Source organism: Pongo pygmaeus, chromosome X (genome assembly GCF_028885625.2).
Source record: "Pongo pygmaeus isolate AG05252 chromosome X, NHGRI_mPonPyg2-v2.0_pri, whole genome shotgun sequence".
NCBI classification, from domain to species: domain Eukaryota; kingdom Metazoa; phylum Chordata; class Mammalia; order Primates; family Hominidae; genus Pongo; species Pongo pygmaeus.
Genome location: NC_072396.2, coordinates 112,051,432 through 112,071,599, shown reverse-complemented (window position 1 = coordinate 112,071,599; position 20,168 = coordinate 112,051,432). Strand labels below are relative to the sequence as shown.

Genomic DNA, 20,168 nt, shown 5'->3' with positions numbered 1-20,168 from the left:
TCTGATTGGATTTTGAGCTCCAGACCCCCTGGGTCCTTTCTGTCCAGATCACTACCTATTATATGATCCTTGGTTTCCCCTAGTCACTTACCCAATTCCTGGAGAATCCATGGCCATCTTCCTTTTAGTCCTTCCCCAATTCAACTCCAGCAAGAGACAACCAAGAATTCATGAATACATATATATTTATTTAATTCATAATATAGCATTTTGGATGGGCTGGAATATCGTAGAGAGGGATGAGGCTGTGTAATCCACAGATGCTCATATTTCTGTCACTAGGAGAGACACTCTTGGTCCAGAGCTCCCAATACAAACAGGCGTGGGGTAAAGCATTTGATAAAAAATAGTCCAACAATAGTCTAATAAATAGTCTAGCCAATAACAACAATACAGCATATGTCTGAAGCTGGCAGACTACACCATAAAAGGCAGTTTTGTCTGACCTGATGGCAATCAGTTTGGCCAACCTGTAACACACAGCCAAATACAGCCATTGGCTCCAAGGCTGCAGTTGGCTTCAGGAGCTAGAAATAAGTGTAAGAGTGGTTCTTACCTACCTGCCTGACACTCTCCATTCCTTGGAGGAAGCAGTATCAAATATTTGAGTTTATTCAAAAGTCCATCTGTGGATTGCTCTGCTCCATCTTGGTAGTCATATATAAATATGTAAACCATGGAAGTTTAGAAAATTCACCTAGAGTGTTTTAGCCGAAAAGAACAGATAAGTGATTTTGCTGCAATCTGAATTTCACTGCAGCCAAAGATACACATAGAATTGTATAATAAAAACACATCCAGATGCAGTTACTCTTACTTACAAGTAGCCAGAACCTCAATGTGGCATTAAAATTTCTTTCATACTCTCAAAACAGGTTTTACTTTATTTTTGATTATTTTTGTGCTTTCTTCAATAAGACAATATAAAAAGTGGAAACAAGCATAAATTGCAGACATAAAATAATCTTCTGGTAGAAACAGTTGCAGAGAACAGGTTGAGTAGAGCAACAATAACAAAAGCTTATGGAGTCACCTTCTTTGAAAATGTTAAATACAGGTCCTATTCTCTTTGTCCAGCTGGGTTTAGCTAGAGGTAGCCAATTACTTCTCTTTAGGTCCATGGCATTGCCAGGATTCTATAAAAGCCAAGTTAACTGAAGTAAATATCTGGGGCCCATCGCACCCCCACTGAGTACTTTGTCACCATGTTGTATCTTAGAAGTCATTTTTCACTGTTTGGCTCAGAATTTGGGACTTCAGAGTCAAACTTCATTGCTTACTCCAAACCCAGTTTAATTCTCCACTTTTTAAAGTAGGCTTAGCTCTGAGTGATTTTTGGCTATAACCAAAATGTAAATCCACCTTCAAACAACAAAGTTTGACAAGACTGAAATGTTACTGAAAACAATGGTGCCATATGCTCCAAAGACATTTCCCCAAGATAACTGCCAAAGAGTTTTTGAGGAGGACAATGATCATTTATTATGTAGGAGCCTTGATACCTCTGCAAAATAGAATTAATACAGCTCAAATGGAGTAGTAACCAAGCTTTTCTGCCCAGGAAGTAACAAACATCACTATGAACATGAGAGTACAAGAGGGAAACTTTCATAATTCATTTTTTCATTCATACATTCATTCAATAAACATTAGCCAAGCTAATGTTCCAGGCACTGTGCCAGGTATTAAAAATATAACAACAATAAAAGACACAGTCCTTCCTCTCAAGGTGTTCAGTCTAGTAGGGAAGATGATTAAACATTAAAATTTTTTGTGCATCAGAATCATGAGGAGCTTGTCAAAAATGTAAATTCCTGCCTATGTTCTCAGATATTCTGGTTAGGTCAGGAGTGGGAACCCAAAATCAATTCTTTTAACAAACACTAAAGGTGATTCTAACATAGGCAGTGTGAGGACCACACTTTGAAAAACACTGCTATACAATGTGATTATTGCTGAGAGAGGGGGATGCTTGGGGTGTCTTTGGATCTCCAAAGAGGGATGCATCATCAAGTCTAAGGAATAAAAAGTTAGTCTGGTTGAGAGAGATAGAGGTGAGGAAAGGTAGTCCAGGATAGAGTCAAAAGTAAGGTGGGGAAATTAGATCTTTGTCCCAGGGCACTAAAATCTAAAAGACACCACAATAAATGAACAGTTTTGGAGAGCCAAGGGCAAGGCAAAGGAAATTGTTCTACTGGGATGGAGGTTGCATTTTCTGTACTTACAGCATTTTCACACTATTCCTTTAATTTAAGAAAAATTTCTGTTGTTTACTCTGGGCATTAAAATTGTTAATCATGTTTCTGCTGCAGGCCCAGAGAATAACTTGTGTGAATAGTTGTGCAAATAGTTAAACTTGGCTAGCTTAATCAATGTGAGGGGGAAAGTGACAAAAGATGGAGCTGTGTAAGCAAACAGGGACATGAAAAGCCAGACTCTGTAAGGAGTTGGGACCTTCTACTGGGTGCTAAGGGAGCCAGTGAAAAGTTTGATGAAGGGTAAAAAAATCATTTTTTTTGTTTAAGAATTTGGGGATACGCCCTAGGGAGAGACAAAGGTGACTGAGAAATGACGGACATACATTTTAAAAGCACTGCTACGCGTATTGGAGCTGGGGATAAGGAAAGAAATTAATATTTACGGCACACTTAGGAAATGTCAAGCGCTGAGCTAGACAGTTTACATATGCTATCTTTTTTAACCTTTGAAACAGCCTTGTGAAGTAGACATTATTTTACAGAGGAGGAAACAGGCTCAGAGAAGTGAGGTACTTGTCCTAGGTCATAACGCTAATAAATGGTACAGAAACTAGGATCATTTGAATCCAAAGGTTATGAGCTTTCCACTACAGCAAACTATTTACCAGCACTGATGAATTTTACTGAGGTTGTTCATTTCCTGATTAGCAGTAACTACATATGGTCTTTAAAATACAAAAAGATGACGTTGCTGCTAGATTTATATTTTTGAGCCTTCCTTGTGTGTCTGCATCAGTCTTGCTTTCCACATTAAGTGAACAAACAATACACAACTGTTATTGGGGAGGATTATATTCTTTGTTTCTTCCACAGAATAGTAAGCCATTTGGCAGCAGGTAGAGCATTTTGTTAATATGTGCACTCCCATGGCAGTAGTTTGGTACCTGGCATCTAATAGTTTATTGAATGAATTAATAAATGAGCATCCACCAAACTAGGGGAAAGGAAGAGGGGAGTTTTGACATTTCAAGTCTCCAATCTGAGGGAGTTGTTACAGCTACCACTTTGTAATTTTACAACAGTAATATTTTCACAAATCCCAGAAGACCTCCGAAGCCAACTTAGCTCCTGGAAGGGGGAAAGCTCTGGTTCTCTGACATCCCCAATCCCTTCAATGGAAATTTTTTTAAAAAAATCATAGACCACAAGACTCCATTCCCTTCAACTATACTGGTTAGGACTGGGATGAAGTTTATGTCTCCATTTGCGTGGAGGGATTGGCTAAGCAAATAAATACTGTAAACAAGATTGCAAAAGGAATGATTATTTATCCTATTTAAGAAAACAGTTTTCAGACATTCTTGAGCACATCAGAAGTGTTTTATCTGAAAATGCAAGTACATTTATATGGGAATAGTTGGTGCATCAATAATACTCGATTTTTACTGATTAAGTAAAGTAGGTTCCTAAAGAGCCTTCACTGTGCAACTTTTTAAAAGCCTAATTCTCATAACTGTATGTACTTGGGAGTAGTAAAACTTTTTTTTAATAGTCTATGACAGAAGTTTTAACAATTCAGATGGCCATCCTCAAGTAGACAGCATCACTTCTACCTGATCAATTTTCTATCCAGCAACAGCATCTCTTGTGCAATCTTGTCTGTAAATCTCTGCTAATCCAATAAAGCTCTTCCCATTATCTATGTCATGGTTGCATGTGTATGTGTGCGTGACAGGAGGGAGGAAGGTAATGATGGATAGAGGGAAGAAAGAAATGTTGATTGATTTTGTTGTTTCCTTTAGGGGACAAAAATGGATGGTGTAACTTATTTTCCCTTCCAGTATATTTCTCACTCAAATTAGCAAATTAAAAAGTTTTTTGTTCTAGTTCGAGTTGGTGTTTGGAAAAAAAAAGTTTTTTGTGTATATGTAATATATAAAGTGAATATACATATACATACATACACAAGTGAATATATATAAAGTACATATATGTTCACTTTATATATTACATATACACATTCATGGTTTCCTAACAAACCCTTGATGACAGGTTTTCATCAAAAGTAAAATATAATATGTGATAATTTGACACTGTTCAAAATTCTACATGGCCAAACTGGCCAGTATTAGAAAGGCTGACCACCTCCCCTTCTGGCTGGCTGGCTCCTTATTCAGGGCATCTTTCCACATTATTTAACTAGAATTACCCTAATTGCTTCCAATATAATTTATATTCTTAAATCATTGGGAATTTTTAATTCTCCAATGACAACAGAGGCATTTTCTAAATTTTTCTCCAATGGCTTGAACACAGACTACTCAGATAATTTGTTCTGAAAAACTCAATATATTAATTCAAATACAAGCTTTAATGCACAAAAATTAAATCTGCAATATCTAGTTATTTTGGATGCTTCAAACAAACTTTATTTTGTATCTCATATATTGAACGCTAACTTAGGTGTAGGAGGGGAAGAACTGCTGAACTAGAGAGCCAGTGAATTATATGCTCTCCTGAAACTTAATGACAGGTTTTCATCCCAGAAACATAAGGGGATTCTTGAGGCCTGCAGTTGCATTCCTGCCGCTCAGGGTAATCAATAAAATCTGGGGCAGGCAAGCCAGACAGGATCATTAGGGATTTGTTCCAGATTGTAAATGTTGGACAAACTGGAAGAATGAAGGTCACATCAAAAGTATGAAGATGGAGAGAGTTAGCTGGGTCATAGAAAGACAGCATATTGTTGTCATAATCCAGGAGGACACCCAGACGCTTCAGGTGTGGGGGCACATCCACCAACATTTCCTTGTTGTTATGTCTCACCACGAAGTTACTATTGCAGCGAGAGAAGACCCATGAGGAGGCATTCTTGCCAATCCATTCATTCTTTGGAGCTGATTTGTAGGCAATGCCAATTGCATACCTATGAGACAGTGGAGAGGAGAGAGAAATAAACATTTATGAATGATCTGAGTTGTGTAAGACACCATATATAATATATAACAAATAGGATATATGTTTATTCCTTAAATAGTTTACACTTAGATGCATAATGCTGATATCACTAGAGCTTTAAAAAGTCAGCAATTAGAGCGATGTGGCAGTTTCCATCTCCTAGCCCAGTATATTTTCCATTATTTTATTAAAAAGCTGGCAAATTTTTCTAGCAGTGGTTTTCATCACATACCTTTTAACCTTGACTTATTGGTATTATGGTTGTGCTACAGAATTGAATCTCCTAAGAACCTAACGACAGAGGACAGAAGAGAAAAGGAAAATGGGATCCACTCACCATGTTGAGGAACCCATGACCACCTCCCAGTAGTGGCAGCCACTGTCAATGAATATATTTCCTGCTGCCCCATAGCACCCTGTGCCACTAAACCTCTCTGGGGTATGGCTCTTCTTTAGAGAGCTTTCATCCTTCTCCATCTGCAATCCATCATTGGAGATCTTCAACTTCTTGTGAGTCATTTTGGGATCCAATTTAAAGGGTTGGCCTGAAAAATAAGTAGAAAAAAAAAAGAAAAAGCACTATGAAGTATCTTAAAATTCTACCTTTTCCACCAGCATCATCACTGGCAGGGTATGCTCGATAACATGATCACTCTTGGTCCCCTGCAAGTTGGCTGCTGTTTAAATTTTATTAAGAAAACAGGCCAGAAACCAGAGTTTTCAATAAAATAAGAATAAAGGTCAATCTCCCATAAAACGACCTTCATAAAGGCGTTTATTTTCCCACTGTAGGAAAAAATGTGGATCTCTCCTAAAAGCAATTTGTGGGAAGTCATATTCCAAGCAAAGAGGAGCTAATAAGCTGTCCCCCGCATCATATATTATCAAAGTAAAAGGGAGTGCTCAAAGTTTCATGCTCTCAAATATGTTTTGTACTTTGCTTAATTTTAGTGGGTTGTTTGGGATTTGGGTAGATTTTAAGGGAAAGAGTGTTATGATGTCTGAGGTGAGGGGAATTGATGAGGTAATTGCTGCTTGATGGCAGAACCAGAAAACCCTGAGAACTCAGCAACTGAACAATTATTTTTGCCCTCTTACAATTGGGATGTAAATAACATATAATTAGGCAATTTTGTTAGAGTGACTGTTGCATCATCAATGATCAGAGAAAACATTTATTATGTAGGATCATTCACAACAGATAATTCTTTATAACCATATGACAAAAGCATTGTTACTGAGGGACCAGTTGCTAGGTATGGCAAGAGATTTATTATACAGAATGCTTCTGTGACAGACACTATTGGCTAACACATTACCCTTTCCCAACTTTTTCTCTCTTACTCACTTTCACTATAGAGGCTGGAAAAGCTAAATACTCAATCTCCCAGCCTCCCTTACTGCTAGGGGCAGCTAAGAACATGGAAGCAGAAGTCAGACAGAGCAGGGGAAACTTCTAGGAAAGTTTTGGTTTTCCAGATAAAAGGGATAACCATTATGTGTACCAACTCTTTCTTCTTTCCTATCTGGAGAGGAAGTATGACATCTGAAAGTTGCAGTGGCCATCTTGCAGCCATGTGGCAAGAAGCCAATGCACACAGGGAGCAGGAGCCTGCATCTTTTATGACATTGCAGAGCAGCTGCATTAGCCGTGAACTGCCTACCTTCAAACTTCTTCCTATGTGTATGTGTGAGAGATAAAATATATACTATTCATTTAAACAATTAACAAACACTATTTGTTAAGCTATGTTACTTGCACTTTTTGTTATTTGCTGTCAAAAGTATTCCTAACAGATATGGCTTCTCTGTAGTAGGATTTTACTAGATTATCACAAATAATGCTCTTTTATGCAATTGTCCCCCAAATATAAGGGGTGGAGTACAGAGAAAACTCTTCACTAACATCCTCCCAAGCTAACAGTCTTTTTGTGCATATCTCTGGGTCCACAAATCTTCCATGGGCACCAACAAACTCCTTGCCCAAAGTACAAACTACAACAGTATAGCTCCTCTACCCAGTGCCACTGCTCCCCATGCACTGCTGTGGGTGCCTGCTCAGGCTGTGTACTCCTCTGGCATGGAGAAGAAAATTGATCTTTCCTTTTGAAATCACCACAACGTACTGTTTGTTTTTAGTCGGGTAGGTTCACTGTTCCGGCTGCCGGCTTGGTTTATGGCTTTAACGATGAAGATGTAGCGAGTCCCGCTCTGGAGTCCATGCACTGTGTAATGGTTCTGTTTAATGTTGGGAACAATCATCCAGCTGTCTACTGAATTATACAGGCCTGTAAAATGGGGAAAGACAAGGACATTAACCAGCAGGTAAGAGAGACAGAATGAAAAACATACTGAAAATTCATCATAAGCCACCCCCTCAAAAGTGAATTCATTTTGTTTTCTTTTGAGTCTTAGAAGATGTAATGAGATGAACCAGAGCTTATGATTCCACTATTTCATTATTCCCACAGAACTAGGCTTAGGCCAGGCTCCTTGCTTGTGGCAATTGAATGGAACCACTAGCAAAAGTTAGGTTATTTCCATTTTTTTCCCAGATAACACAGGAATGGCTACTATACAGAGTCACAGAATCATCACTCTTATGGAGTCTCTGGATATTTACTCCAAACGTCCACACCTCTGAGAGCTGAGTCTGGTCTTGTATGGATGGAGCAATCCTGTGCAGAGCAGGGAAACATGGAAACTCAGCCAAAGGGACACATAGGTACTGTATTTCCCTTATTTTACAAATGGGAAACTAGGATTGAGAGAAGAAAAGTGACTTGCCCAAGGCCACAGATAGTCAGTGATGGTGCTGAGAGTAGAACCCTGGTATTTTTAAAATGGTAGCCCAGTGTTCTCTCTACCACATCACAGTTCATGGGGCGAACAACAATGTTCTTTTGTCTCTGCAAGGTAGTGAGGCTCTCAGGGCTTACGACTCCACTCTCCTACTCCATCCTCACCCTTACTTCCCAAACTAGCTGGTCTCCACAGTACCGTAGGGAAGCCAAAGAGATGACATGATAACCAAAGCAAGATATCATCTCACCACTCTTACACAACACATTCTGTTGTGTGATTCCCATGTTCATTTTGGGTTGAGTGGTCCAGGAGCACATTGTTATCTGGAATCTTCCTCCCTTCCAAGTAGGGAAAGGGATCAGAGAACTAGGCTTCTGCTTTTGATATATTTTAGACTGCAAATATTAACTTAAACAGGGGAAATGTAAATAATTAAAACATATATTTGGCAAGCTTTCGGTAAAAGAAAAACCAACATCCTAGTCTGCAGATTATTTAGACTTCTCTCTACTGCTATCTGTTTTTCAGTTAGTTTACCACTTCTTAGCCACAGTTCTACTAGAGGGTAGAAAGGGAAAGGCAAGGAAAATAAGCAGTGAATTCAGTTATTTCTATGCAACTCTAGTACAAAATTTAGTGAGGTTGAAAATTGAAAATAATAAGTCATGAGTGTTTTGCAAGAGATCTGAACAAAGGGTTTATAATTAATCTGAGAGGAAATTGAAGAGCCTAAATTAAAACTAGTAAAAGAAACAATGGAGGGCAAACAGATATGCTGGAGAAAGATGAGGAAGAATTGGTAGAGGTGCCCAATGATTCTAATGAAAAGACAATATGGATTAAAAGGGTAGGAGCAATGTTTGAGGCCTTGCCTATGTTACCAATACAGAGTATGAATCACAAGCTGCACATAAGATTTTAATACAAAGAGGAAAACATATAATCTCCAGATACACACCCAAAAATACAAAGATAAACTTCACAATGAAGTACTATGCATCTGTGAAAAAAAATGAGGAAAAGATCTCTATGAACTGATATAGAGTGATTTCAAGGAAATATTGTCAATTGAAAAAAGCAAATTCCAAAAGTATGTACGTATATGTAGTATATATGCAGTACATGACTTTTTTGAGAGAAAGAAAAATAAGAAAACATGCATATATTTGCTTGGATTTACAAAGCAACAACAATAAAAACAGGAAAGAGAAATAAAAAATTCATGAAGTTGGTTATCCACAAGGGTTAGGGGTGGAGCAACAGGATTAAAAGGATGTGGGAGGAAATGACATTTCTCTGAATGTACCTTTTTGTATAGCATCCTCTTTGGGAAACACATTGTTTTACAAATTCAAAAAAATAAAATTAAATCAATACAGGTGGGAAAAGTGGGGACTAAAGATGAAGGCAAACTGAAACAAACCCAACTGCATTTCAGATGAACAGCATAATTACACCAATGTGGTGGGGGTGGGAGGAAAACCTCAAACAAATCCTGAAGTATTGTTAGCCAGTTTGTTTTTGTAGTGGCATGGACAAAGCAATTCAGAAACTATTTTAGATGTATTATGGGATTGAGCAAATGAGTACATGTGTTGATGTTGGGAGCCAGGGTTCATACTGTGGAAGAAGGAACATACAAATACAGAATGGAGAAAGGCAGGAAAGAACCTGTGGGGATGGACTGGAATTTAAGGTATTGATGTAAACTCATGATTCCTAAAATATATATATGTTTGTGCATGTGCACATAAATATGCACATATATAAAGTATGTATGCATGTGTTATTATATGTGTGTGCATATGCTTACATATATGGATGTTTGTGTTTATATCTAGCATATCTAGCACTCAGGTCTTGGTCTCTAATATTGTCCCACTAAAAGAAACCAGGGTTCCTTGGAAAATAATGACTGATTTCAAGGCTGGGACAGAATAAGGTCAAAATGAGCCTAGAACATTTTATGCCAGAAAGTAAGGAAGTGCTCAAGAAAATGATGGGGGGATATTATAAGGACCTAGAAATCACCTTGAAAGCCTCCCAATGGCTAAATCTTGACACACTGAACACCAACACAAGTAAGGGCAGTAAATAATTATTAACAATTGAAAAAAGATAATTCATCAGCCAATACTGATATATAAACAAATGGGAGGAAATGGGGAGTGGGACTCTTGCTTATAGTAGGATGCCAAGTGCCAACTTGAAAATGTGGGAGGGAATACTCAACTGGAAAATCATCATTTTGCAATCATCGTATTAATGATTGATTCAGGCAAGTATCATCAACTGATAATAAAACAAGGGTGGGGGTGGGGATGAGATGGTTTGATGAAGCAGCAGGGTATTTTTATTGTTTTAAAATATACCACACAGATGCCTTATTAGTGGCAAAAGAAAAAGTAGTAACTACAGTGAATAAATCAGACAACATCTTGACTAGGTGATCAAAATTAGCATCATCAGTGAAGGGCAAGTGGACATCATGTGTCTCCAGATATTAATCCCTAAGAAAGAACTGTACTGCTAAATATAATCATGAGAAAACTTCAGAAAAAATCAAAATAAGGAACAGTATAATGAAGTATAATAAAGACATAAAAGAACACTTTTTAAAAAATGTCAATGTTGTTCAAGACAAAGAAAGGCTGAAGAAATGTTCCAGATTAAAAGAGATATGGCAAAAGAGATATGACAATTAAATGTAATACTTGACCCTAAACTATAAAGGACAATATTGGGTTCTTTATATGTCATAAAGAATATTATCTAGTCAAATGTCAAAAATTGGAATATAAATGTTGGTTTAGATAAAAGTATTGCATCAATGTTAAACTTCTTCAAGTTGGTAACTATATTGTGGTTATGTAAGAGAATTTCCTTATTCTTAGGAAATATACACTGAAGAATTCAGAGGTGAAAGACCATGATGTATGCAATTTGCTCTAAAATGGTTCCAAAAGAACAGGGAATGTTAGCAAATGCTAAAGGAAATGGGACAAATATTAACAGTAGGTGAATTTGGGTAAAGAATATATGGGTGTTCTTTGTGCTAGTCTTGCAAGTTTTCTGTGATTTTGAAATCATTTCTAAATTTAAAAAGGTAAATATATGATCCTCTAGGTATTACTGAGATTTAGTAAGATGGGACTTATGATTGAATTATGTCAGTGGAAGTATACCTCTTGTTCAAAAGGGAAAAATTACAATATGGAAATCCCTGAACCTGAGTGTAAATGTGTGGTAGAGAGTATTTGCATGAGAATGAAAAGGAAGGGAAATAGAAGTTATGTCTTTCTGGTTGTATGTTATGGTCTGCCTGGCTAGGCAGTTTACGGCTAATGCTTTTGTAATGCAAAACACAAAATTCAAACAGAGGAAAGATAATACAGTAATCAGAAGACAAACACACTCAAATATCTGTTGGAATTCTCATTCACCTCACAGCATAATCTGAAACATTATTGGTTGTGATCATTTCAAATCTTAGAAGAGGTAGGAAGAAAGTTAAAAATCAGGAAATAAAGTTGAAAGAAAAGGTGAAGGGGGAATAATCCTCACCAACAAGAATGAAATTTCTGGACAAAGAAAATGTGAAAAAACCTCAAAGGAAAGTAGCTCTCAGAACGGAGGTTCAGTCAACTGTGGCAGGCCAGACTGGCAGGTAGGATTGGGATCCTGAATCTTCAAAAATACTTATTCCTAGTAAGATAGTTTCTCATTGCCATCCAAAATTTTGCTTCAGGCCTCTGCCCTTGTCCTTGTTCTAACAAAATTTTCTATCAATAACTAGAGGAAGAAATAGAAGGCAGGCTGTGAGGGTAAGCAAGTATATTTGAAGGTAGAATCTGTATCCCAAAGGATTTTAGCATGCTGAAATGAAATGGCAGAACTAACCAGATAAAATGTACTAGGGATAAATTCAAGGCTTTGTATTTTTGTTTTAGATATTCAGTTGTATAAGGACAGGATTTGGAATACATAGAAAATTTAGTTGATCATATGCTCAGTAAACAGTCAGTAGTCAAAGTGGCTGCTGAAAAAAAGGTACAGGGCAATTGGGAATCAGCTAATGTACAAAAGAAATAATCCAGCTATCCTCTGCAGTGCTCAGACCACTTTTGGAGTACCAAATTCACTTCATTGACAGAACATTTTATAAAGCACAGTGATAAACAGGAGTGTGTTCTTAAAAATGATACTAGGATAGCAAAAGATCTGAAACTATACCATATGAGGAGCAATTGAAAGAAAGGAAGATGCCTAGCCTGGAAAACAGAAAATTTAGAAGGACATAGGAACTAACTAAAATTATCTGAAGAACTGTTATGTGAAAGATGGATTAGGTTTGTTAGTGAGGCACAAAAGGTCAGAACTAGGACTAACTGGTTGCTGTGGTTTACTTCAAGGAGCATTAAACTTGAAGTCTGACAGGCTCAAGCTGCAACCTTGACTCCCTCATTTCGTAGCTCTGTGACTTTGGGCAACTCACTCAACCTGAGCCCCAGTTTCTTCACCTATAAAGTAGAGTTAATAACATTTCATAAGGCTAAGTAAGCACCCATAAGGACTAAATGAGATAATGTATGTGGGAGCATTTGTAAATGGCAAAGCATAATACACATGTAAATTATTATTGTCGTTATTATTTACTAAAAGGAAAAGTTAAGCCTCTTATAAGGAAGCACTGGCCATTATTTATAGCTGCACAACAATCAAATGGGTTGTTTTGTTAGAAGTGAGGTACCTATCACTGGAAATGTTCAAGCAGAGATAGGATGATTATCTACTGGGTGTCTGGTAGGAGGGAAGAATATTAGACTAGATGACTTCTAAGGTCCATTCCAATTCTAAGATGCTATGATCCTATCACTGTTAAGAATTATCCTTTAAGCTTTTCTTTACAAAGGACTATATAACCTTGAAAACAGAGGTGACAACCTTTTTAGATCTTTGTCACTTCTCAGACTTCTTGATTCCTGGGAGATTACTGCTTTCCCCATATCAGGAAAAAGAAGCACAGTTGTTGGCGCTAAGACTTTCCAGAGTAGGAGAGACAAATAAATCAGTGAAGCATTACAGTTTGTGACTTCACAATCTGAAGAAACACCCAGGAACATAGCTACATGGGCCAAGTGGTTTAGGTTGGAGCTGCACGAGGCAAATGTTTTTTAGAGTTTGATCCCCAAATGTCCTCTCATCTCCCCACCCCACCTTGTTACAAAACAGAATTCTGCCCCAGATTTGTCACAAAACAGGAAAAGGAAGCCTACTTGAAGGGGTTAGTTGGAAAAACTACTCTCATGCTGGCCTGTGAAGTCAGACACAAAAGCAGGAACAAAAAAGTAAAAGAAAATACTAATTTGCAGCTATGGAGATGTTATTTTAGGTTGGGAATCTGTTCCAGTCTTGAATCCAGCTTTAATTTTGCTTTTGTTTCCATTTCCACCATCACCCATCCCCGCCCCCACAGCACCCAGGGCATTGAGGGGAACTTTCAGCTCAACCCCTCTTGACTGGCATGAGTGAAGTTCCTACTCTGTTTTGTCTTGCTCCAATTCGCAAGAAAGTGAAGCCATAACATGTGAGTTAAACAACAGCTTTGTTAATCTTTTTCATTTTGTGGCCCACTGACATGTTTTCATATTTAGCATAATTCTTGGTGGAAAGGAAGAAGTAAAGGGAAGAGTGACAGAGGCAGGAGGCTTGTCACCATATTCACTGATAGAGGTAGGTTTGGTAAAGGAAAAGTCTTTGAACATAATGTATTTTACCACGATAATGAAGTAGAAGAAGAGTCAAGGAGAGAGATGTTCATACACACAGAACCAGCAATGATGGTGGCAAGGAACAAGTACCAAGCTGTACTCTCCTTAGGAAAGTGGAGTGACATGGATTAATTGAGGAAAGGCTAAGGGTTACATAAATGAATGGGAATGGCCCCAGCAACTGCCCAGCAAGGAAATATACAACTTGCTTGTTACCCATCAGTAAGATCTTTGCAATGCCCTGGGGAGCTTACACTGTCTATGAAACACTATGCTAAACAACCTAACATGTCTTACAAACACTTGCCTCGTGGCGCCCCGGCCAATCTTGAGCAGCTTACTGCTTCCTTACATTTCCTTATCTCTGGCCACAGGCCCCAACTACACCATGACTTACTGATGAAGTTAGCCTGGCCAGTGAATATGGTGTACTGAAGCTCATAGGAGCTGATGCTGAACTCATCATCCGAGATCCAGTGGACTGTAATGGTGTCATGGGAGGCAGTACAGAGTTCTTCTCGGATAGATGGTGGGTTTGGGGCTGTAAGGAAAGGTGGAAAAGAAAGTAAGGAAAGCATACTCTGTCTTCTGGAATTTTACAATTGTTACTCTTCCTGCATAACCCAACATCTCTTGAAGAGATTTTCTTAATAGAGAATCTTTAGATCGCATGAACCATGCAACCTGAAGCAAAATGCTGGGATCTCAAGCTCCCTAAAACCACTTTTGCTACAACAATAAAAATATTTTAGGCAAAGATATAAGCCTAAATTTTTGTGATGATTGCCCCAGCTGTCTAGTCTGCCTGCATAAACACTTATGTAGACATTAAAGTGATTATATGGTTGTCTTAACATATGGTCTTCAACTTTTTTTTTAATTTCAAAATGAGTATATATATATAGAGAGAGAGATAGATAGATTTTTGCTCTTGTTGCCCAGGCTGGAATGCAGTGATGCAGTCTCGGCTCACTGCAACCTCTGCCTTCTGGGTTCAAGTGATTCTCCTGCATCAGCCTCCTGAGTAGCTGGGATTACAGGCACCCACCACCACGTCTGGCTAATTTTTGTATTTTTAGTATAGACAGGGTTTCGCCATGTTGGCCAGGCTGGTCTCGAACTCCTGACTTCAGGTGATCCACCCACCTTGGCCTCCCAAAGTGCTGGGATTATGGGCGTGAGCCACTGTGCCCAGCCCCATTATATATTTTTAGCTGTATAGTCAAGTGCAAAATAATGAGTTCCCTCATCTATAAAATAGGGGTGATAATTAACTTATAGATTTGTTGTAAGGATTAAAGATACAAAATTAATATACAGTGTCTAGAATAAAGTAGATGTTCAATAAGGAGCAGCTATTTAATATAGTAACAAAACAGTTAAAAAATAGTTTGTGTATATTTTTTTCATGAAATGATCATTAAATAATCCTGAAAGCTAGCATTTTTAACAGGCTGGTTGCATTCCTCATTTTCTAAAATTGTCTGAGAGCCAGATATTTCTTACATTTTTCTTCCTGATCTACTAACACCTAATTTTCCTTAAAACCATTTTGGTCGTACACCCACATAAGGCATTCTCTAATATTCCCTAATTGTCACCTGAGTTCTACTCTCATAACTAGCAACAATACATTACTGTTAGATTCATAAGGACAAATCTATCAGCAATTTCTTGTGTTTTACTCTTAAGTACAGATGGTATACCCATTTTGACCCTAGAAATAGTTAACAAATCATAAATCATCTTTTTTTCTGTTAATGAACTAAAATATATTCTGTCTGAAAAGATACATGCATCATTTTAAAGATTATAAAATATGTAAATTATAAATATTGTCTTTTTCAAATTATTTTTAAATAAAAGCATACCAGAAGAAAAAAAATTAAATGGGAAGGAAAGCACAGTATTTTCACACCTGTTAAATAATCCAACCCCTCTAGCAGTTTCTTTTCTCTGGAAAAATCTAAAGCAAAGTTTTCAAAGGCATCATTAAAATTGATGTCTGGAATCAGAACTTGAGAAGATGCAGTTGCCATAGCGACCCTGAAAAAGAGAAAAGTACATCAATATACATCAAAATAGGTTGCAACCTTCACCCAGTGTTTGATTTCTGGTTTAACAAGGTGAAAATAAATGACTTGTAAGGCTTGATTTATTTAGTGAAAATATCATATCTGTGCCTTTCCAATGGAAACCATTTAAATTTTAATCATCAGGAACCAATTAAGAGTTATACCATATTTATTCACATATGTTCACCCCTCAAACACACTCCCCCATCCGGTCTTAATTTTGAGAAGTAAATACAGGATTTTTTCCCCTCTGCATCATTTTCCATCTGGCAGACAGCATCAAAACTAGACCTTTAAAGCCTTGGTAAAAACAGTTTGAGAGAGATTTTTCTTTTTTGTTTATGCTAGTCAGCAAGTCAGCATGCTAGGTTAACACCTTCCCTAAATATATCCTTTATGTGATTTTTTTTTTTTTTTTTTGGGACAGAGTCTTGCTGTGTCACCCAGGTTGCAGTGCAGTGGCGCCATCTCAGCTCACTGCAATCTCTGCCTCTCCGACCCCCTTCCAGGTTCAAGCAATTCTCATGTCTCAGCCTCCCTAGCTGGTGCCCGCCACCACGCCCAGCTAATTTTTGTATTTTTAGTAGAGACGGGATTTTGCCAAGTTGGCCAGGCTGGTCTCAAACTCCTGACCTCAAGTGATCCACCCGTTTTGGCCTCCCAAAGTGCTGGAATTACAGTAGCGAGCCACCGCGCCTGACCTATGTGATCTTTTATAATATTTATATTTCACTTTATTATCCTCAGATTGTATAGTGCTATGATAGTTTTATCTTCCCAACTAATTCTAAGAGTCTCAAGAGCAGGGTTCCTATTTTGTACCTCTTAATATCTTCCATGACCCCAACACAGCATTTGACACATAGTGAAGAAATAATTGTTGAATGAACAATTGAATGACTAACAACAAAATAACTGCTAACATTTATTGGGTGCTTAGTATATACAATGCTCTGTGCATTCACTTTATATACATTATCTAATTTACTCTTTACCATAACTCTATGTAGTAGATGTTATTTCCATTTTGCAAATGAGAAAGTTGACACATTGAAATGCTAAGTAACTTGTCCAAGATCACACAACCAGTAAGAGTCAGAAATATAATTGAGCCCATGTCCATCTGATTCTAAATTCTATACCCTTAACCATTTAGACTGTTCTTTTCTTCAAAAAATTGAGGTATATTTTATATATCTCAGCAATTCTTAGGCATCGTTACACATCAGGATTATCTGGAGGAGCTTTTGCCAAAATATACATGTTTTAGTCCTGTGCAAGATCTTCTAAATCAGAGCCAATGAAGATCCTTGAACATGTAAATGATGATGAGGAAAGAAACATTCACTTGGCAACAATACGTAGGTTAGAGGAGAGAGAAAAGGCATTGAATGTAGGAAGACCAGAGAGGAAACTTTTATGGTGAACTAGTTGTAAGGGAATGGGAAACTGAAAAATACATATCCTCATGTACGTATACCCTGCTATACATCTACCAACAACATCTCTTATTGTTTCTGAAAATAGAGATGTTTCAGGGATAAACTACAGGCCAAAGGAAAGACTAGCTCAGTACAATCCTAAGTTCTCACATGAATAGCCAGGATTTGGTGAGTAAGGAGACAACAACTTCTTTAGGATAACAGTTAATCTAGAAAATTAGCTCATGGAATTCCTTTCTGGCCTCTCCAATCTTCTTTATTTCCTCCATCCATCTGTCCAATACTTATTAAGCACAACTAATGTGCCAGGCACTGTACTGGGCACTGGAGATACACAAAGTGAACAAGTTTTGTTGTGGTTCTTGCCTTCAAGAGCTCACACATCATGAAGGAGAAAGACATTACATGGGCAATAGAAGTGCTGCTACAAAGGGAGTGGAGCATACACAGGAGTTATCTGAAGAGACTTGGGAGCTAAGGGAAATCTCCCATGAGGAAGTCGATTTTAACCAATGACCTACATAATGAGTAAGAGTTAACTAAGCAAAGACTATGTGGATGTGTGTGTGTTCTCTCTTGTTTGAAGCCTGGAGAATGAGACAAAATCATGCAGGACTTTGTAGGCCATGTTACAAACGTTGGATTTTATCTTAAGAACGATGGGAGTCACTAAGCATTTTAGGTGGGGAAATAATATGCTGAAATTCATGTTTCAGGAATACTACTATGGCTTCAGTGGAGGGATGGGAAAGGGTCAAAATTGGAGGCAAAGAGACCAGATTTTAAAGTGTCTTGGAATAAGCATAAGTGTAAACAAATAAAACAAAAAGTGTTAATTCACAAAGCATCAAAGAAAACAAAGTCAAAGCAAACAAATGGCCAATAAATATATTTAAAAAGTCCAACTTTATGAGAAATCAAAGAAATATAAATTAAAATGAGATAGCATTTAAATTACAAACAAATAACAGCATAGGAGTTTTTATGCCTATAGTCAATAATGCCTACATATTTGTATTAGGATTGAAATTGATACATATTTTGAAGGCCAAATTAGCATTAAATTTCAAAATAGCTTAAAATATAAATCTTCTTTGACACCACAGTTCTATTTCATAAAATTTTTATTATGGAAATAATTGAAATGTATGCAAAGATAGAACTACAAGGGCACTCAACACACCATATGTAGCCTGATTGTCTAACAGTGGAGACTGAGTTAAGTAATGTACTATACATCAAAAGATAAAATAAGGTGAAGCAATTGGAAATCAGGTTTTATAATATCCAATGATATAGAGAAAAGTTTGTGATACATTGTTTCAAATGTAGAGTATAATATAGTATATATAGCATATCATGTTTGTGAAATATATCTAAATAGAAATATTAGAATACTCTATTCCTAAATGTTAACGATGGACGAAAGGTTAAGAATGGGTTAAAAGTGACATGGTGGGGTGTGTGTGTGTGTGTATCTGACTGTCTGTGTTTTTTTATTTAAGCAAAACACAACATTAGCGATCTTGTTGCAGTCTCGCAAGGCCTTGGTTTCTATTGCAAATAATATAAGGTGTCATTTGTAAGGGGAAAGGGATATCTCTCCCAGCTAAAATTTCATTTTAACTGAAGTCATGGTGCCTTAACACAACACAATGCATAATGGTGGGGGAAATTTTCAGACCCTGTCGGAGACCGGTATTGAAGGTGGGTAGATGATTCTCAAGTCATACTACATATATAGTCATCTATTCCACCTACACCTCAGGTTATACCTGAGCCTATGAAAAGAAGATTCAGATAAAGAGTTGGGAATCATAACCACCTAGATGGTAATTGAAGCCCTAGGAACCAATGAGTTTGCAACAAGGAGAACATGTAATGAGAGAAGAGAATAACCTAAGACAGAATCACAAAGAACAATAGCATTAAAGGAATAGGCCAAGGAAACACTGCTCACAAAGGCAAAACAAAACAAAAACAACAAAGTAGGAAGAAAACCAGGAGTGTTCATGGAAGGTAAGGGCAGAGAAATTTCAAGTAAAAATGATCAGGAGGACAAATGCTACTGAGAGATCAAGTAAGATGAAACAAAGGGGTGTCTATTATATTTAGCAACAAGGTATTCATTTGGTGACCTTGAAAAGAATACTTTCAATGGTGTGGTAGTGGGACAAAACATTTCAGAGGGTTGGAGAGTAGAGATTATTAAATACAGTGGTTTGAATATATGTTTTATTTTTGCTTTCATGAATTCTCAAGGAAATAACAGTCAAAGAATGAAATGTCATAAACCCACAAAGACAAAGAGAATGGAAAAGAGATGCCAACAAGTAAAAGATTGTCAACAAATGTTTGGAAGCTAGAAAGGGATGAATGTGTGGTAACCAATAACAGACCAGAGAAAGCTAGATCAGGAAGCCAACAACATCAAGTTGATTTAGTGCCACAGAAAGTTGAAAGTTTGCATGAGGAACAACTAGATCCACAGATTCATGCACACTAAACCAGAGACTACCCTTCCCTCATTCTGGCAGGATATGTGAGTTTTACTTTCTGCTGAGCTTTGACATTATACTAAAAGCAGTCTTAAAACTCTCAGCTCCTTTTCCCTCCTTGGCTCCCAGAATGCTGGCAGCCAGGTTTATACCTTCCACACCGCTGCCCCTCCAATCAAAAGCGGGAAATTGGAGGATTCCATCCAAGGGAAACTGACCCAAGAGAAAAGACCTACAGAACTGACACTTGGGAGTCCATCAATAAAAAGCCGGCATTCAACCTTATAATCCTATAGCAAAGTTCACCAACCCATAAATTATTCCCATCCACTCACAGTTTCCAGTCATCTTTTAGTGCTTAAACTCAAACACACAGCCAGTAGTTTGCCAGATATTTAGGAAAAGACAGCAATTTAAACTA

At 37.5% G+C, this 20,168-nt stretch overlaps 1 protein-coding gene across 4 annotated transcripts in view; it reads right to left on the bottom strand.

Annotated features, from left to right (window-relative positions):
- Positions 1-1,456: 1,456 nt before the first annotated feature.
- MID2 (midline 2) overlaps positions 1,457-20,168 on the bottom strand; it is a 104,449-nt gene continuing 85,737 nt past the window's right edge. For 2 of the 4 annotated variants that reach the window (XM_054472242.2, XM_054472240.2), the window contains exons 6-10: positions 15,651-15,778; positions 14,130-14,273; positions 7,283-7,444; positions 5,494-5,701; positions 1,457-5,124 (exon numbers count right to left, since the gene is read on the bottom strand). In XM_054472242.2, the coding sequence (XP_054328217.1) occupies positions 4,722-5,124; positions 5,494-5,701; positions 7,283-7,444; positions 14,130-14,273; positions 15,651-15,778 (1,045 nt within the window). In that variant the 3' untranslated portion in view covers positions 1,457-4,721. Of the gene's footprint in view, positions 5,125-5,493; positions 5,702-7,282; positions 7,445-14,039; positions 14,274-15,650; positions 15,779-20,168 lie in introns of all 4 variants that reach the window. The other 2 variants (XM_054472239.2, XM_054472238.2) reach the window with 1 other exon arrangement.